At 32.6% G+C, this 11,767-nt stretch overlaps 1 protein-coding gene across 1 annotated transcript in view; it reads left to right on the top strand.

Moving 5' to 3' along the window:
• The window catches only part of LOC126875144 (dynein beta chain, ciliary-like), a 75,804-nt gene that overhangs the window by 52,328 nt on the left and 11,709 nt on the right, over positions 1 to 11,767 (top strand). The window contains exons 23-27 of the mRNA XM_050637867.1: positions 1,020 to 1,168; positions 5,355 to 5,600; positions 6,192 to 6,416; positions 7,915 to 8,116; positions 10,115 to 10,281. Coding sequence (XP_050493824.1) covers positions 1,020 to 1,168; positions 5,355 to 5,600; positions 6,192 to 6,416; positions 7,915 to 8,116; positions 10,115 to 10,281 — 989 coding nt within the window. The remainder of the gene's footprint in view (positions 1 to 1,019; positions 1,169 to 5,354; positions 5,601 to 6,191; positions 6,417 to 7,914; positions 8,117 to 10,114; positions 10,282 to 11,767) is intronic.

The raw sequence follows: 11,767 nt of genomic DNA, 5'->3' as shown, positions 1-11,767 counted from the left end.
TGCGGTTACATTTAAACTGCTTCTGATTCATCTCATGCGAACGTAACGCTTGAAAGTCCTAGAAAAACAAATGGCAATTGCTGTCTAGTATATTAATATAGATTTAACACACGGTCGTATATAGGGATCCCTAAACTTTTGTAGTCAGAGTAGTCTCAGATTTGAGGACAAAAAAATTTTTACATTGTTCACCACACGCAGAACACTCATGTCGAGTAGTCAAAACAGTTTAGTGAAATAATACGTGGTACAAGTAACCAAATGAATCTTTTTATATTTTTTATAATATTTTATATTTTATAATACTTTATAAGTAGGTATACATTATTTATTCATAAACAATTCTTTTTATGGTTAAACTTCGTTTTAGAAGACGCAAAATTATGGTCTTGTGTTTTCTATTGTTTTGACTACTCTACAGCAACGTCGTTGGCGGATTGGAGAAACACAGGTCACGCTTGACCGTGACATCCCCCACCACGAGAGTTTCAGAACTTGTAACGTGGTTTGACGCATGTCAAATCATCGGACGTAACGCACACATAGCACAATAACACGGATCATCGATGGAGATTGACGTTTGGACAGCAAGCGATCGGATGACAGAAAACACAGACGGAAACCCTAGTGGCATTCTTTACAGCATATGTCCCACGTTCATTTCAACATACACTTCAGCACGTTTAATTACGTCACAGAAGTACTCATACGTCGACCTCTTGCATTTTTCTTATCTCTTGATAACATTTTTCAATTCGTTGTTTAATTCATTTAAACGAAATAATTGATTTACTATACACTATACTCTTATACAGTAAACATCCCATAACTCTGGAATTAATGGTTTTTGGATCCATGTTTATTAAGACATTTTCTTTGTCTTGACAAGTACTACATGCTTCTAAAACTTTTCCTCAACTTCTTTGCATATCATGCATTTGACTTCTGTATTTGTAAATATAAAATAGAATGTTTTCCTACATTGTTCATTGCAAGATTTCGCAAATTTCATTTGACAGAACTGGACAAAGACGTGCGTCATTGGGAATTGTACACTAATATCGAAGCACAAGTAAGGAACATGATGGCATCATTGAGAGCGGTCTCAGAATTGCAGAATCCAGCAATTAGAGACAGGCATTGGAGAGAATTAATGGCTGAAACGAAGGTAATAATTCCGTGTTTACGTGTTATTACTTAGGTTAACTCAATTTCTATTCATAAATTGCTGCAAATTAATTGTTGTGTTAATTAACAAGTATTCTGCTTACACTTGAACGCATTGAATCCAAGCTAGATCTCTGGTTAATTAGCCCAAGTCTTGGTTAGGCCTTGATTTTAATTACAGACATTACAATACCATGAAAGCTGCGCAGTATTTAATATGAAACGAACCGAGAACTTGACAGATAATGATTAAATATCAACGACAAGGAGATAATCTAACCTATAAATATTAAATCTGCGTATCATAAATATAACGAAAATATGAAAAATATAATAGTAGCAATATTGATAATTACAAATAGAAATAGCATTACATAATAATAATAATAGAAAATTAAATGAAAATAACAATATTGATAATGCAGTGACAATGTCTAATTAATATTATCTACATTAATTTTAATTTAAATGTTATATCATTCCTGTAAGCTATTTCTAAAGTGCAAGAATTCTCTTACCTCTTTAAATATCTAGAATCAAATATTATTGCATAATTGGCTCGGAGTCAAATTGGCTCGTAATAACGCCAAAAGTTACGTATTTCTTCTTAGAAGTTACGTCCGTGTATTTATCCTTTTTACATTCTGTTTTATTTATATCTACCAATATATTATCATATTTTATGAGTGATATATTTATGTAATAGTTATTGTTTTTTATATATACAGTATATACTGTTTGACTCAAGCCGCTCAAATATTTCGAAAAACATGAATAAAAATGTTACAGACAAAAATTGCTTGCACGATATCGATGGGAATATACTATACTTTTGTGTATTTGATCTTGCGGTGATCTTTAGACCTTCCGTGAAAGTGACATTAGATTCTTCAATAGATACCTTCATTTTTTATTGCATATTCTTGTAATCTGACATTCGGACGTTTTCAGAACATTATAAACTTGTGTCGTGTACACCATCTGTTATTAACAGATGAAATTTCAAATTCGATATATTGCCGGCATTAGCGGCACGTAAGGATATCTTTCATAATGCTGTTTTCTAATGTTTCCAAAACAGTCAGTCGGTTGTGAGCAGTTACCTTTAGGTTAGGTAATTCCTTGTAATTACACTGTCGAGTTTCAAAGTTGCAACTCAAAGTAAATTTTATTTAAAACACTTTTTTGACTAATATATGATTTAGGATTTACGTAGATCGATAAAAATGAGGTATAATCGAAAATCATGATAGAAGATAAAAGGGGTTGATTCCCTTGTACAAGTAAATCGAAAATTTTCATATTTACTTGGGAGGTAACGACAGTCGGTTGAATAGGTTTCTTCGTACTTAGGTACTTCGTTCGGTAGTACAAGCCGAATGGGGGTAACTTTCCTGCAAAGTCGAAAATATAGAATAACAATTTTTGATATTAATCTGTTATAAAATTTCAGCATATCAAGAAACGTGACCTCTTAATTTTAAGACATGTGATAATTTATTTGTACGTGTATGGGAGAATGATATAATGTATGGTAATAGTCGTGTAATATCAAAAGATTTTTTTTTCTCGATGTTTAAAGAAGATTATTAGAAATAGATTATTAAAGAAGTAAAAAAGATTGAAAAAAAAGGCCAACACCACACGGAGTTCCCAAGCGGTCACTTATCCAAGTACTATCCGTGCCCAGCGCTGCTTGACTTTCGTGATCGGACGAGAACGAGTGCTTTTTTTTAATGATGTTTATTTAGCCCAAGATACAGTTTTAAATACATATTGGTGTTCACAATAAATGGTGAATTTTTGTAATAATGTGTTAGGTAAAGGTACCGATACGCGGCGGTACGACGTAGCCATACTATATTATGTGTCGGCGCTTTACATTTTTTGTGTTTAATACAACTTTGGGTTTAAGCCGCTGGGGAGCTGAGCTTTTATATGATTTTTTTTTTTATTTTTTCTGTCCTGAAAACTTGGTTGCAAAACAGGACGAGTTGTCGGACGACGGCAGCGCAGTGGTTAGCGCCTTAGAGTACAAACGTTCGGATTCTGGGTTTCAAATCCCGGCGCCTCGTACTTTTCCGAAGTCCGATTTTTCTTCTACGACATCTAAATAAGAAGAAAATACCGCAGTACCCCGGCAAGCCAACATCTACAGCCAGCAGCTACAATTATCACGGATATATGAAAGAAAATGGAGAAAAAGAAAAAAAAGTGTGTTTCGTCCAGAGCCTGCTAGTGGACTCATCAGTAAGGTTACCTAGCAGGCTCGTGCCTTAGACACAATGGAAGGAGGGAAGATGGGAGTTTTATGTACATGGCAGGAACATTATAAACGGGATTCTTCCCTCCCACGTCATCACCAGACAGCGGGACAACAGTGTCCAAGGCCGGTCGGATCTCCTACTCCCTCTTCTACGACGTATCCCAATGGAGCGGCTCTCCTCTGAACCTAATTAGGCCAGAAAGGTGCGAGGACACCCCGTGTGCGGGCTTAAGACACACGTTGTACCGCGCCGTTTACCTTTATTTAACCTAATTTTGATTCTGCTTTTAGGCCAAAGAGCGGCTCCCATGGGCATTCTTGAATTAATCATCCGTCGCGAAAATCATCCTCTTTCCTTTCTGTCACTCCATCTTGCCCATATGTGGTTTCACAGTTGTTGAATACTATATAAACAAACAGCTCGTGAAAGCAGACAGGGGAGATGAATGATGTAGGATGGACAAATAAAGGAAATGGAGAAAAAGAGAGAAGTAGTGTTTCGTCCGTGATCTGCTAGTAAAAGGGACTCTTCAGTAAGGCACGACTAACAGACCTGTACCTTAGACACTACTGGGATAGGAAAACTTGTGTTGGAAGTTATATTTATAAAAACAAACTGTCAATGTGACCACTAGTGAGAAAGCATTAACATCGCTAGGCCCTATGTTGATATCGATGGCCCTCTGGTAACAAATGTAAGACGTATTCTACAAACGTGATTTAAATTTAAACCAGTATCATGAGTTACGAATAGATTGTACATTTATAGTAAATTCAAAAGTGTAGAAATACACAGATTGCATAGAATAATGTGCAAAGATATCGAAAATATTAAAAGTAAAGTTTCTGCTATATTGTTAAGGATTAATATAATAAATGAGTTATGATACTTAATTGTATTGAACGAAAGAAATTTCTATTTAAGTTCAATTTCCATAATTGTATTTCTGTAATAGTGTTAAATATAGCTACGAATTTATATAAACATCCACGGTCTAATCATAATACAGAATCTAATATAAACGAGAACGAGTGTATACAACGCGGTTTGAGCGTTGGCTGAAGTAACTTTTTCTATCACTGAATATTCATTTACAAAAAGTATATAAAAATATAATATTATCTATGTCATATAAATATAATATAAATTTACGTGAAGAGCAATGGTATTTGCGCACGTGCATCCAGATGTGTAAAATATTACGTAGCTTTTTAAAAATATGGGTTATAGGGTCTCATCATGTAGGTACGCGTGTACTTGAAAAATAACGGGAGTCAGGGAAATTTTATAATTGATTTTCTCGAAAACGGAGCCTTGTATCGAAAATTGCTACTCTACATTTTCGACTTGCTTTTGCATGGAGAATCACCCTCTTTCGGCTTGTACCACAATTTTCGGTACATTCTGTATACCGGCTGAGGCCCGAAAGATGATATTGTACAACCGGATAGCGAGCGATTCTACATTAAGTATATAATAAAATTTGTTCATATGATGCTTCATTTCTGAGAAAATCGAGTTTGAAAATTTGACAAGAATATTTAAACTTGGCTAATTTCGAACTGAACAAGAATAAATAATCGATAGGATTCTAAACTACATGTAAAAATAAGTCAAAGGCGTAGAATAAAATTTTGTCGCAAGATGCTTTATTTTCGAGAAAAATGAATTTGGAAATGTATCATGAAACATGTTCAAATTTTATTTTCTTGAAAATAAGGCCTTAAATGGAAAATTGTTGTAAACACAAAATTTAAAAACCTGTATGATTTCACTGTTTACATTACTGTATGTAATACGAAATACATAATATAATATAATATATTTATAAACAATAAATATAACATAATAATATAATAAATATGATATATTTTAGTATTAGAGGTAATTCTTTTGTCATAGAATTTAATTATTGCGTAGGTGGTATTTATCATGACCGATAATACAACATTGGAAGACTTGCTAAAGTTACAATTGCACAAATATGAAGAAGAAGTTAAAAATATTGTCGCTAAATCAGTGAAGGAAATGGCAATGGAGAAGGTGCTAAAAGAACTTAAGGACACTTGGAGTACGCTCGAATTTGGGAAAGAGATACACGAGCGTACGAAATTAAATATTCTTAAAATCGACGAGGAAACTATTGAAATCCTTGAGGACAATCAGGTACCGTTTCAAGATATTTCTTCGTCAAAGAAATAAAATAATAAAATACACGTGGAATGCTTCAAACAATACGTTATAAACAATACAAAAATCTATGAATTTTTTTCAATTTTTTTTACTTGTTACCTTGTAAAATTTCTTTAGTAACAATTTTCTTGTTACTGTCGTTATTATTATATTCAATTTATTAATACTATGTGCGTTAATAATAAGTGTTTACAGTAACTTGTCTCAGCACCATATAGAGAGATCAAATTCCATTATACATATAAATTTTAATTTTGTAAAAATTTTTTATAAAAATTGAAATTTATCTAATGTTTGTAAGTATCTAATTTATAAATTGTATGTGCTGATTTACTTTTTATTACATTGATCTCCACAGCATGATTTAGCTACTTGTATATTAATGACATTTAATTTTGTTTTACTTTAATATGCTCAGAAATTCCTCTTCGCCTTTTTTTTTAATTTTATTATTTTTAGTTCCCTATTTAATTCGCTTATTTTCCAATAATTTAATATTTGCTTATGTTGACTTATTTAACTTATGACAATGTGCTATATCGCTTTCTTATTGCTTTATAATAGGTGCAACTGCAAAACATGTTAGGTTCGAAATTCGTTGGATATTTTCTCGGTGAAATTCTTGACTGGCAGAAAAAACTAAGTACTGCGGATGCAGTGATTAATGCATGGTTCGAAGTTCAACGAGCTTGGGGTTATCTCGAAAGCATCTTCATTGGCTCTGAAGACATTAGGAGCCAACTTCCAGAAGAAACCAAGCGGTTTGAAAAAATTGACAGGGAGTTCAAAGTATGTACTTCTATTAACTGTTTATTAACATCTTCCGTAATTTTCTTTGATAATTTCATTCATAATACAAAAAATCTTCCTTTTACAAAAAATATACTTAGGTATCTTTTATAAACGTTTTCACACAATAAATACATTTCTTCGCATTTTTTTAAGCATGTTCCTTAACTATACGCAAAAGGACACGGATCTCAATGACCTTGAAATATGTTGTCAAGGTATTGGCAGAAAGCTTCGATAAATTTAATTTCATAACATTTTTATATGGTACAACCTAACCTAACTCATACCTGAACCTAACCTAACTATGAGAGATAGCCATAATATTATGGAAATAAAAAAGAAAAATGAATGGGTTACGAGTTGGGTTTAAAATTTATATTGAATGTTTGATGAGGATCTGTTTGAAGTTGAAAAATTAAAGAAAGGTCAAATGGATTAATAAATGAATTGAATGCAACAGAAGAACAAACAATTTTATAGAAACGATACATTCACGAAAGCGATGTTGAATCAGAAACAACCATGAGCATTATGTTATAGAGCAATGAAAAAATAAACGTTAATAATTCTGCGCGATAAATTTTATTTTTAAAGATTTATTGAATTTTATTTGAAATTAAATTTTATATTTAAAGATTCGACACAGCTTTTTTGTATGTATAATATTATTATGTATATATATATAATGTTACACTTTAATATTATTAATAACATTAATATAATTAATATTATACTATACGTAGGTAATAAGCTTTCAATCAAACACAATAATACCAAGCTAACTAAAAATAGTAATTATATAGAAAAGAGTTCACCGATTTTGATGATCTTGAAATATGTTGTCAAGACCAACATTCTGAACAACTTTCTTTTTATACATGTAACCGCCGCTCGGCTTCAGTTTCCGAGATATTCGCAAAATACTTGAATACAATTTATGTTACGATTACGTTTCACTCTGACGAAGGCGGACGTATTTTTATATAGTCCAAGCTAGACTTAACTCATTCATGAAAGATGTAACCATTTTTAAAAATGTGTGGGTTATAGGTTAGGCCAGAGTATCATCCGGCCGGCGATGCTGGTTTGAAATAATTTTAATTAATAATCAGAGTCATTAGATAAGTATACATGTATGACCATATAACAAAAGAAAAAACAACAGTTATCAGTTCAGTGCTCACGTTTTTGATTAATTTTTTAATGCACTCTTCCTGAAGATGAAAGTTTCTAATACAATTTTCAATGTTTTCTTCATTTCGAATTTCCTTCATTTCAATTGTACTGCAAAACACAGTCCATTTTTTCCACAAATATAAATTACCTAATTACATTACAATTAAATTATAATACATGTATAGAATATCTAAGTATGCCACACTTTTATTAAATTAAGCATTTGTTTAAAGAGATTAATACGATAAGTAATATTTTTTCAAACATGTTTGAGAACATTATATCGAAAAATATAGCGATACGTGTAATAATTTTTAAGGAACTGCTGAAGGAAATGTTGAGCAATTTGAATATCGTAAAAGCAACCAACCGGCCTAAACTTTTAGAGAAACTAGAAGAGCTGCAAGTGCAACTAAATTTCTGCGAGAAAGCGTTAGCCGATTACTTGGAAACAAAGAGATTAATTTACCCAAGGTTTTATTTCATCTCCGCAGCAGATTTACTTGATATTTTAAGCAATGGTTAGAAAACATTGATAGCTATAAATAATTCTTATTGTCTTTTCCTGCGAAAAAGAACGATCGAAAAGTGATACATTTTTGCTACCAAAATGATAGCTTATGATGAGATATCAGTCACATCAAATTTTCAAGTTCAGTCGGCAATTAATTTCCGAGGCATTAGGCGTCCAACGTGCTCGTACCCATCAATGTGTGCTTCGATATGTGGTCCTTTATCTCGGGCCAGATAATTCAAAAAATCAGTCTCAGGCGTTTTGCTGACTGCTGATAGTGAATTTGAACTTAGATTCTCAAAACTGACAGTGACAATCTAAATAGTATGTATCAATTCAAGTTTAAATAGATACATTTTTCTTATTATGTAAAGTAACTGTTCAATCGCTATTTGAATTTAGATTTCCAAAATTAACAATCTAAAATCAATATTTATCAATTTTAGATTCAATTATCAAATTTAGATGGATACATCATTTCTATATGTGTAATAACTGCTGAATTACTATTTGAATTTTGTTCTTTATTTTTTTTTTTTTTTTTTTTTTTTTTGATCCCAGGATGGTGGACACCGCAAAATATTTTTGGAATTTGAGAAAAGAAATAGAGGAAGATGATAACAAGAGCACCTGGGCAAGAGCAACTAGGACGGATGCGTCGACTGAGAAGAAGTGGCAAACTGTTGGCTGTTGCATCTACGTTATGACACTTGTATGGTTTCTTGGATATAGCCAAAATCATGGGATACATGTACCCACATAATATATGTGACGTATGCATCATCATGATTTGCAGTAAATAGGACAAAAAAATACAAGACATAGATGCTACTTTAAATATATCGTACACAGGATTGAATCAGACATTTTGAATTTCGAGGATCCAAACTCAAATTGTCAGCAGTTAGCAATATTTCCGAGAACAACTGTATGAATTATTCGATCAAAGTTCGCACACCAAAGCATGCAAACTGACGCGTTGATGAGTATAAGATCGTAAGCTGTCATTTGGTACGAAATTCAGTTGCAAAATCGAGGGAGCAAAAATGAGCGATTTATTTGCCGTTACATATATTTAATATGTTAGCTTGAACCGTATAATATGTTCTGTGTAACTCGGGGCGCTTAATTGCCTGAAAAGATACGATTATTAGCGAAAAAATGTTTGAGGCAAAAGTTGTTTGGTATAGAAGAACACGTACTGTACTTTTATCTGTTTGATGTTGCGATTACGTTGAAACGTCCTGTAGGGATGACATTAAAATTTTCAAATGAATTGCTTCATCTTTGATTACATATTCTTGTATTTAACATTCAGACGTTTCCAAACTGTAAAAAAAAAAAGAAAAGAGAAGAAAAAGGCTGACTAACTATTCTAAAAACATTAGAAAACTGCGAAATTGTGTTTTGACAATGCCATATCAGTGGTAGAACTATGGTAGAATTATACATATTATATTATAATTATAAATTACACAATTATAAATAGAATTATAATTACAAAAGAATGTATATTATAATTATGGTAGAATTATGGAAAACATCTTTATCTATCCCCATGATACACATTGGGTAACGCTAATGCCGGCGGCACATCAAATTTTAAAAGACGTATCTCGATAGCGGATTTTGCAAAGAACACGAGTTTGAAGTGTTTTGAAAATGTCTGAATGTCAACTACAAAAATATGTATTAAAAAATAGCGACATCTATTTAAGAACTGTAATGTCAGCTTTACAGCATGTTTCAAAGCCACTGCAAGGTCAAATAGATGGAAGCACAGTACGTTCCCGTCAATACGATACAGCTTTCGTCTGAAGCATGTTTTTGTATCATTCGTATTTTTCCAGGTATTTTGGCAGTTCTAGTTAAACAAAACGTACTGCAGGACAACGTTAGTAGCATAATTATATTTATTTAATTTAAGTAAAGCACTTTTGTACACAATTATTTTATGAACTTAATGCTGAATTTGAAATTTGTTGAATACATTACTTCTCCTTAGGAAACAACCCTGAATTGGTCTGCAGACATTTGTCAAAGCTGTACGATTCTATTGCAAAATTGCATTGGAAAATGGACGGTGGGAAAGCAACGAAGCAGGCGAGAGTTATGATTGCCAAAGACGGTGAGGAAATGGCTATTCATGGGACTTGCGATTGCAGTGGAAAGGTACTTTCTCGTAATAAATATAAAGATAAGTTTTGAACCCTCCGTTTGTAATCTGATTTTTACCAACGTCGTCTGCATACTGGATCATTTAAGATCACGCAGCTTTTTTAGGATATTTTTAGGTTTTAAAAAGCCCCCAAAATTTTGGCATAAAATTGCTGTTTAGAGAACCTACCTCCTTCAATTTCACGTATGTTATCAAGATTCTATCCTGTTCAAAAGGTTTTTGTTTATTAAAGCTAGAACCACCACATCAGTCAAAATGACTGATTTTACAATTCTAAAATAAAATTCCTAATCATGTTACATTTATTTTCCGCAATGATATAATGACTTTTGCAACTATAACTAAAAAAAACATAATGAATTTTATTTTATTTTTTTTTTAGTTATTCAAAACCAAAATAATTCTTTTTTTCTTGGCTATTTATACAAATACCAGTCAAAATGACTGCCAATTGTAAATATGTAAAAGGATCCTACAATCTGTTTACCGAATTAACCAGCTTCCTCGTTTTGTACTACTACCAACACGTTTTTTGCAATTTTTACTGCGTATCATTCCATATGATGGTGTCAATTATCAAAAAAATTCCGGGTCGATCGGTGATGTTAAGAAGTTACGAAGTACATAAATAATAATAATAATAATATTAAATAACCAAAGAAACTTAATAAGTTAAGAAGTGTTACACAAAGTAAATGTTGGATCTGTAAGTGCTTTATTCCATACGAATCGTGGTTAAACTAGGATTAGCGAATTGAATGAAACTCAAACCTAAAATCAGGCGTTAGGCGAATATAAATGTTTACGTTAATATGAAAGATCCAATTGAGGAATTTATTACTATCTCTTACTCTATTACTATCTCTTACGTTGCTTATCTCAATTTCATCGGCCGTAAAACGTCGATGTAACCCGCAGATGCAGAAACAACAGACAGTAAAACAGTGCACAATATGTATGTTACCGACAAAGTCGGCATACTGGAAGATATTAGGATTTACCCGGAAAACCTAATACTCGTCGTAACATACAAACCATTAGGTTAGGATATTGTAAATCACGAAAATCACTAGAGCTGGAATAGAACGATCGTTTGTAACTACCGGCACTGCCTTCGTCGTTTAATCGTGCGCGATAGCCAAATGCAAATACGCTTTTCGCTACTTCGAACTTGTTACCGATAAGGATCAAGACCGACGGAAGGGTTGAGAAATTGAATGGGCAAAGTGACAAGTGCAGATCGTCACCATTCCAAGTGTTCCGTAACGATTGCTTTGTTTAAAACGTGGAACAAGGAAGCAATCCACAGGTCGAGTCTATGTTTTATGCATCGTCTCGTATGTTTCTCATTATTCATCGCAATTCTTTTTCATTGAGTTCCTTAGTAAAAAGATGTCAACAAGACACAAACTTGGTTTCAACGACCAGCACAATCAAAAGATCGAACGTACCGAGCAATCAAATGTATGTGTATATATA

Source organism: Bombus huntii, chromosome 17 (genome assembly GCF_024542735.1).
Source record: "Bombus huntii isolate Logan2020A chromosome 17, iyBomHunt1.1, whole genome shotgun sequence".
In the NCBI taxonomy this organism is placed as follows: domain Eukaryota; kingdom Metazoa; phylum Arthropoda; class Insecta; order Hymenoptera; family Apidae; genus Bombus; species Bombus huntii.
This window is presented reverse-complemented; position numbering and strand designations above follow the sequence as displayed.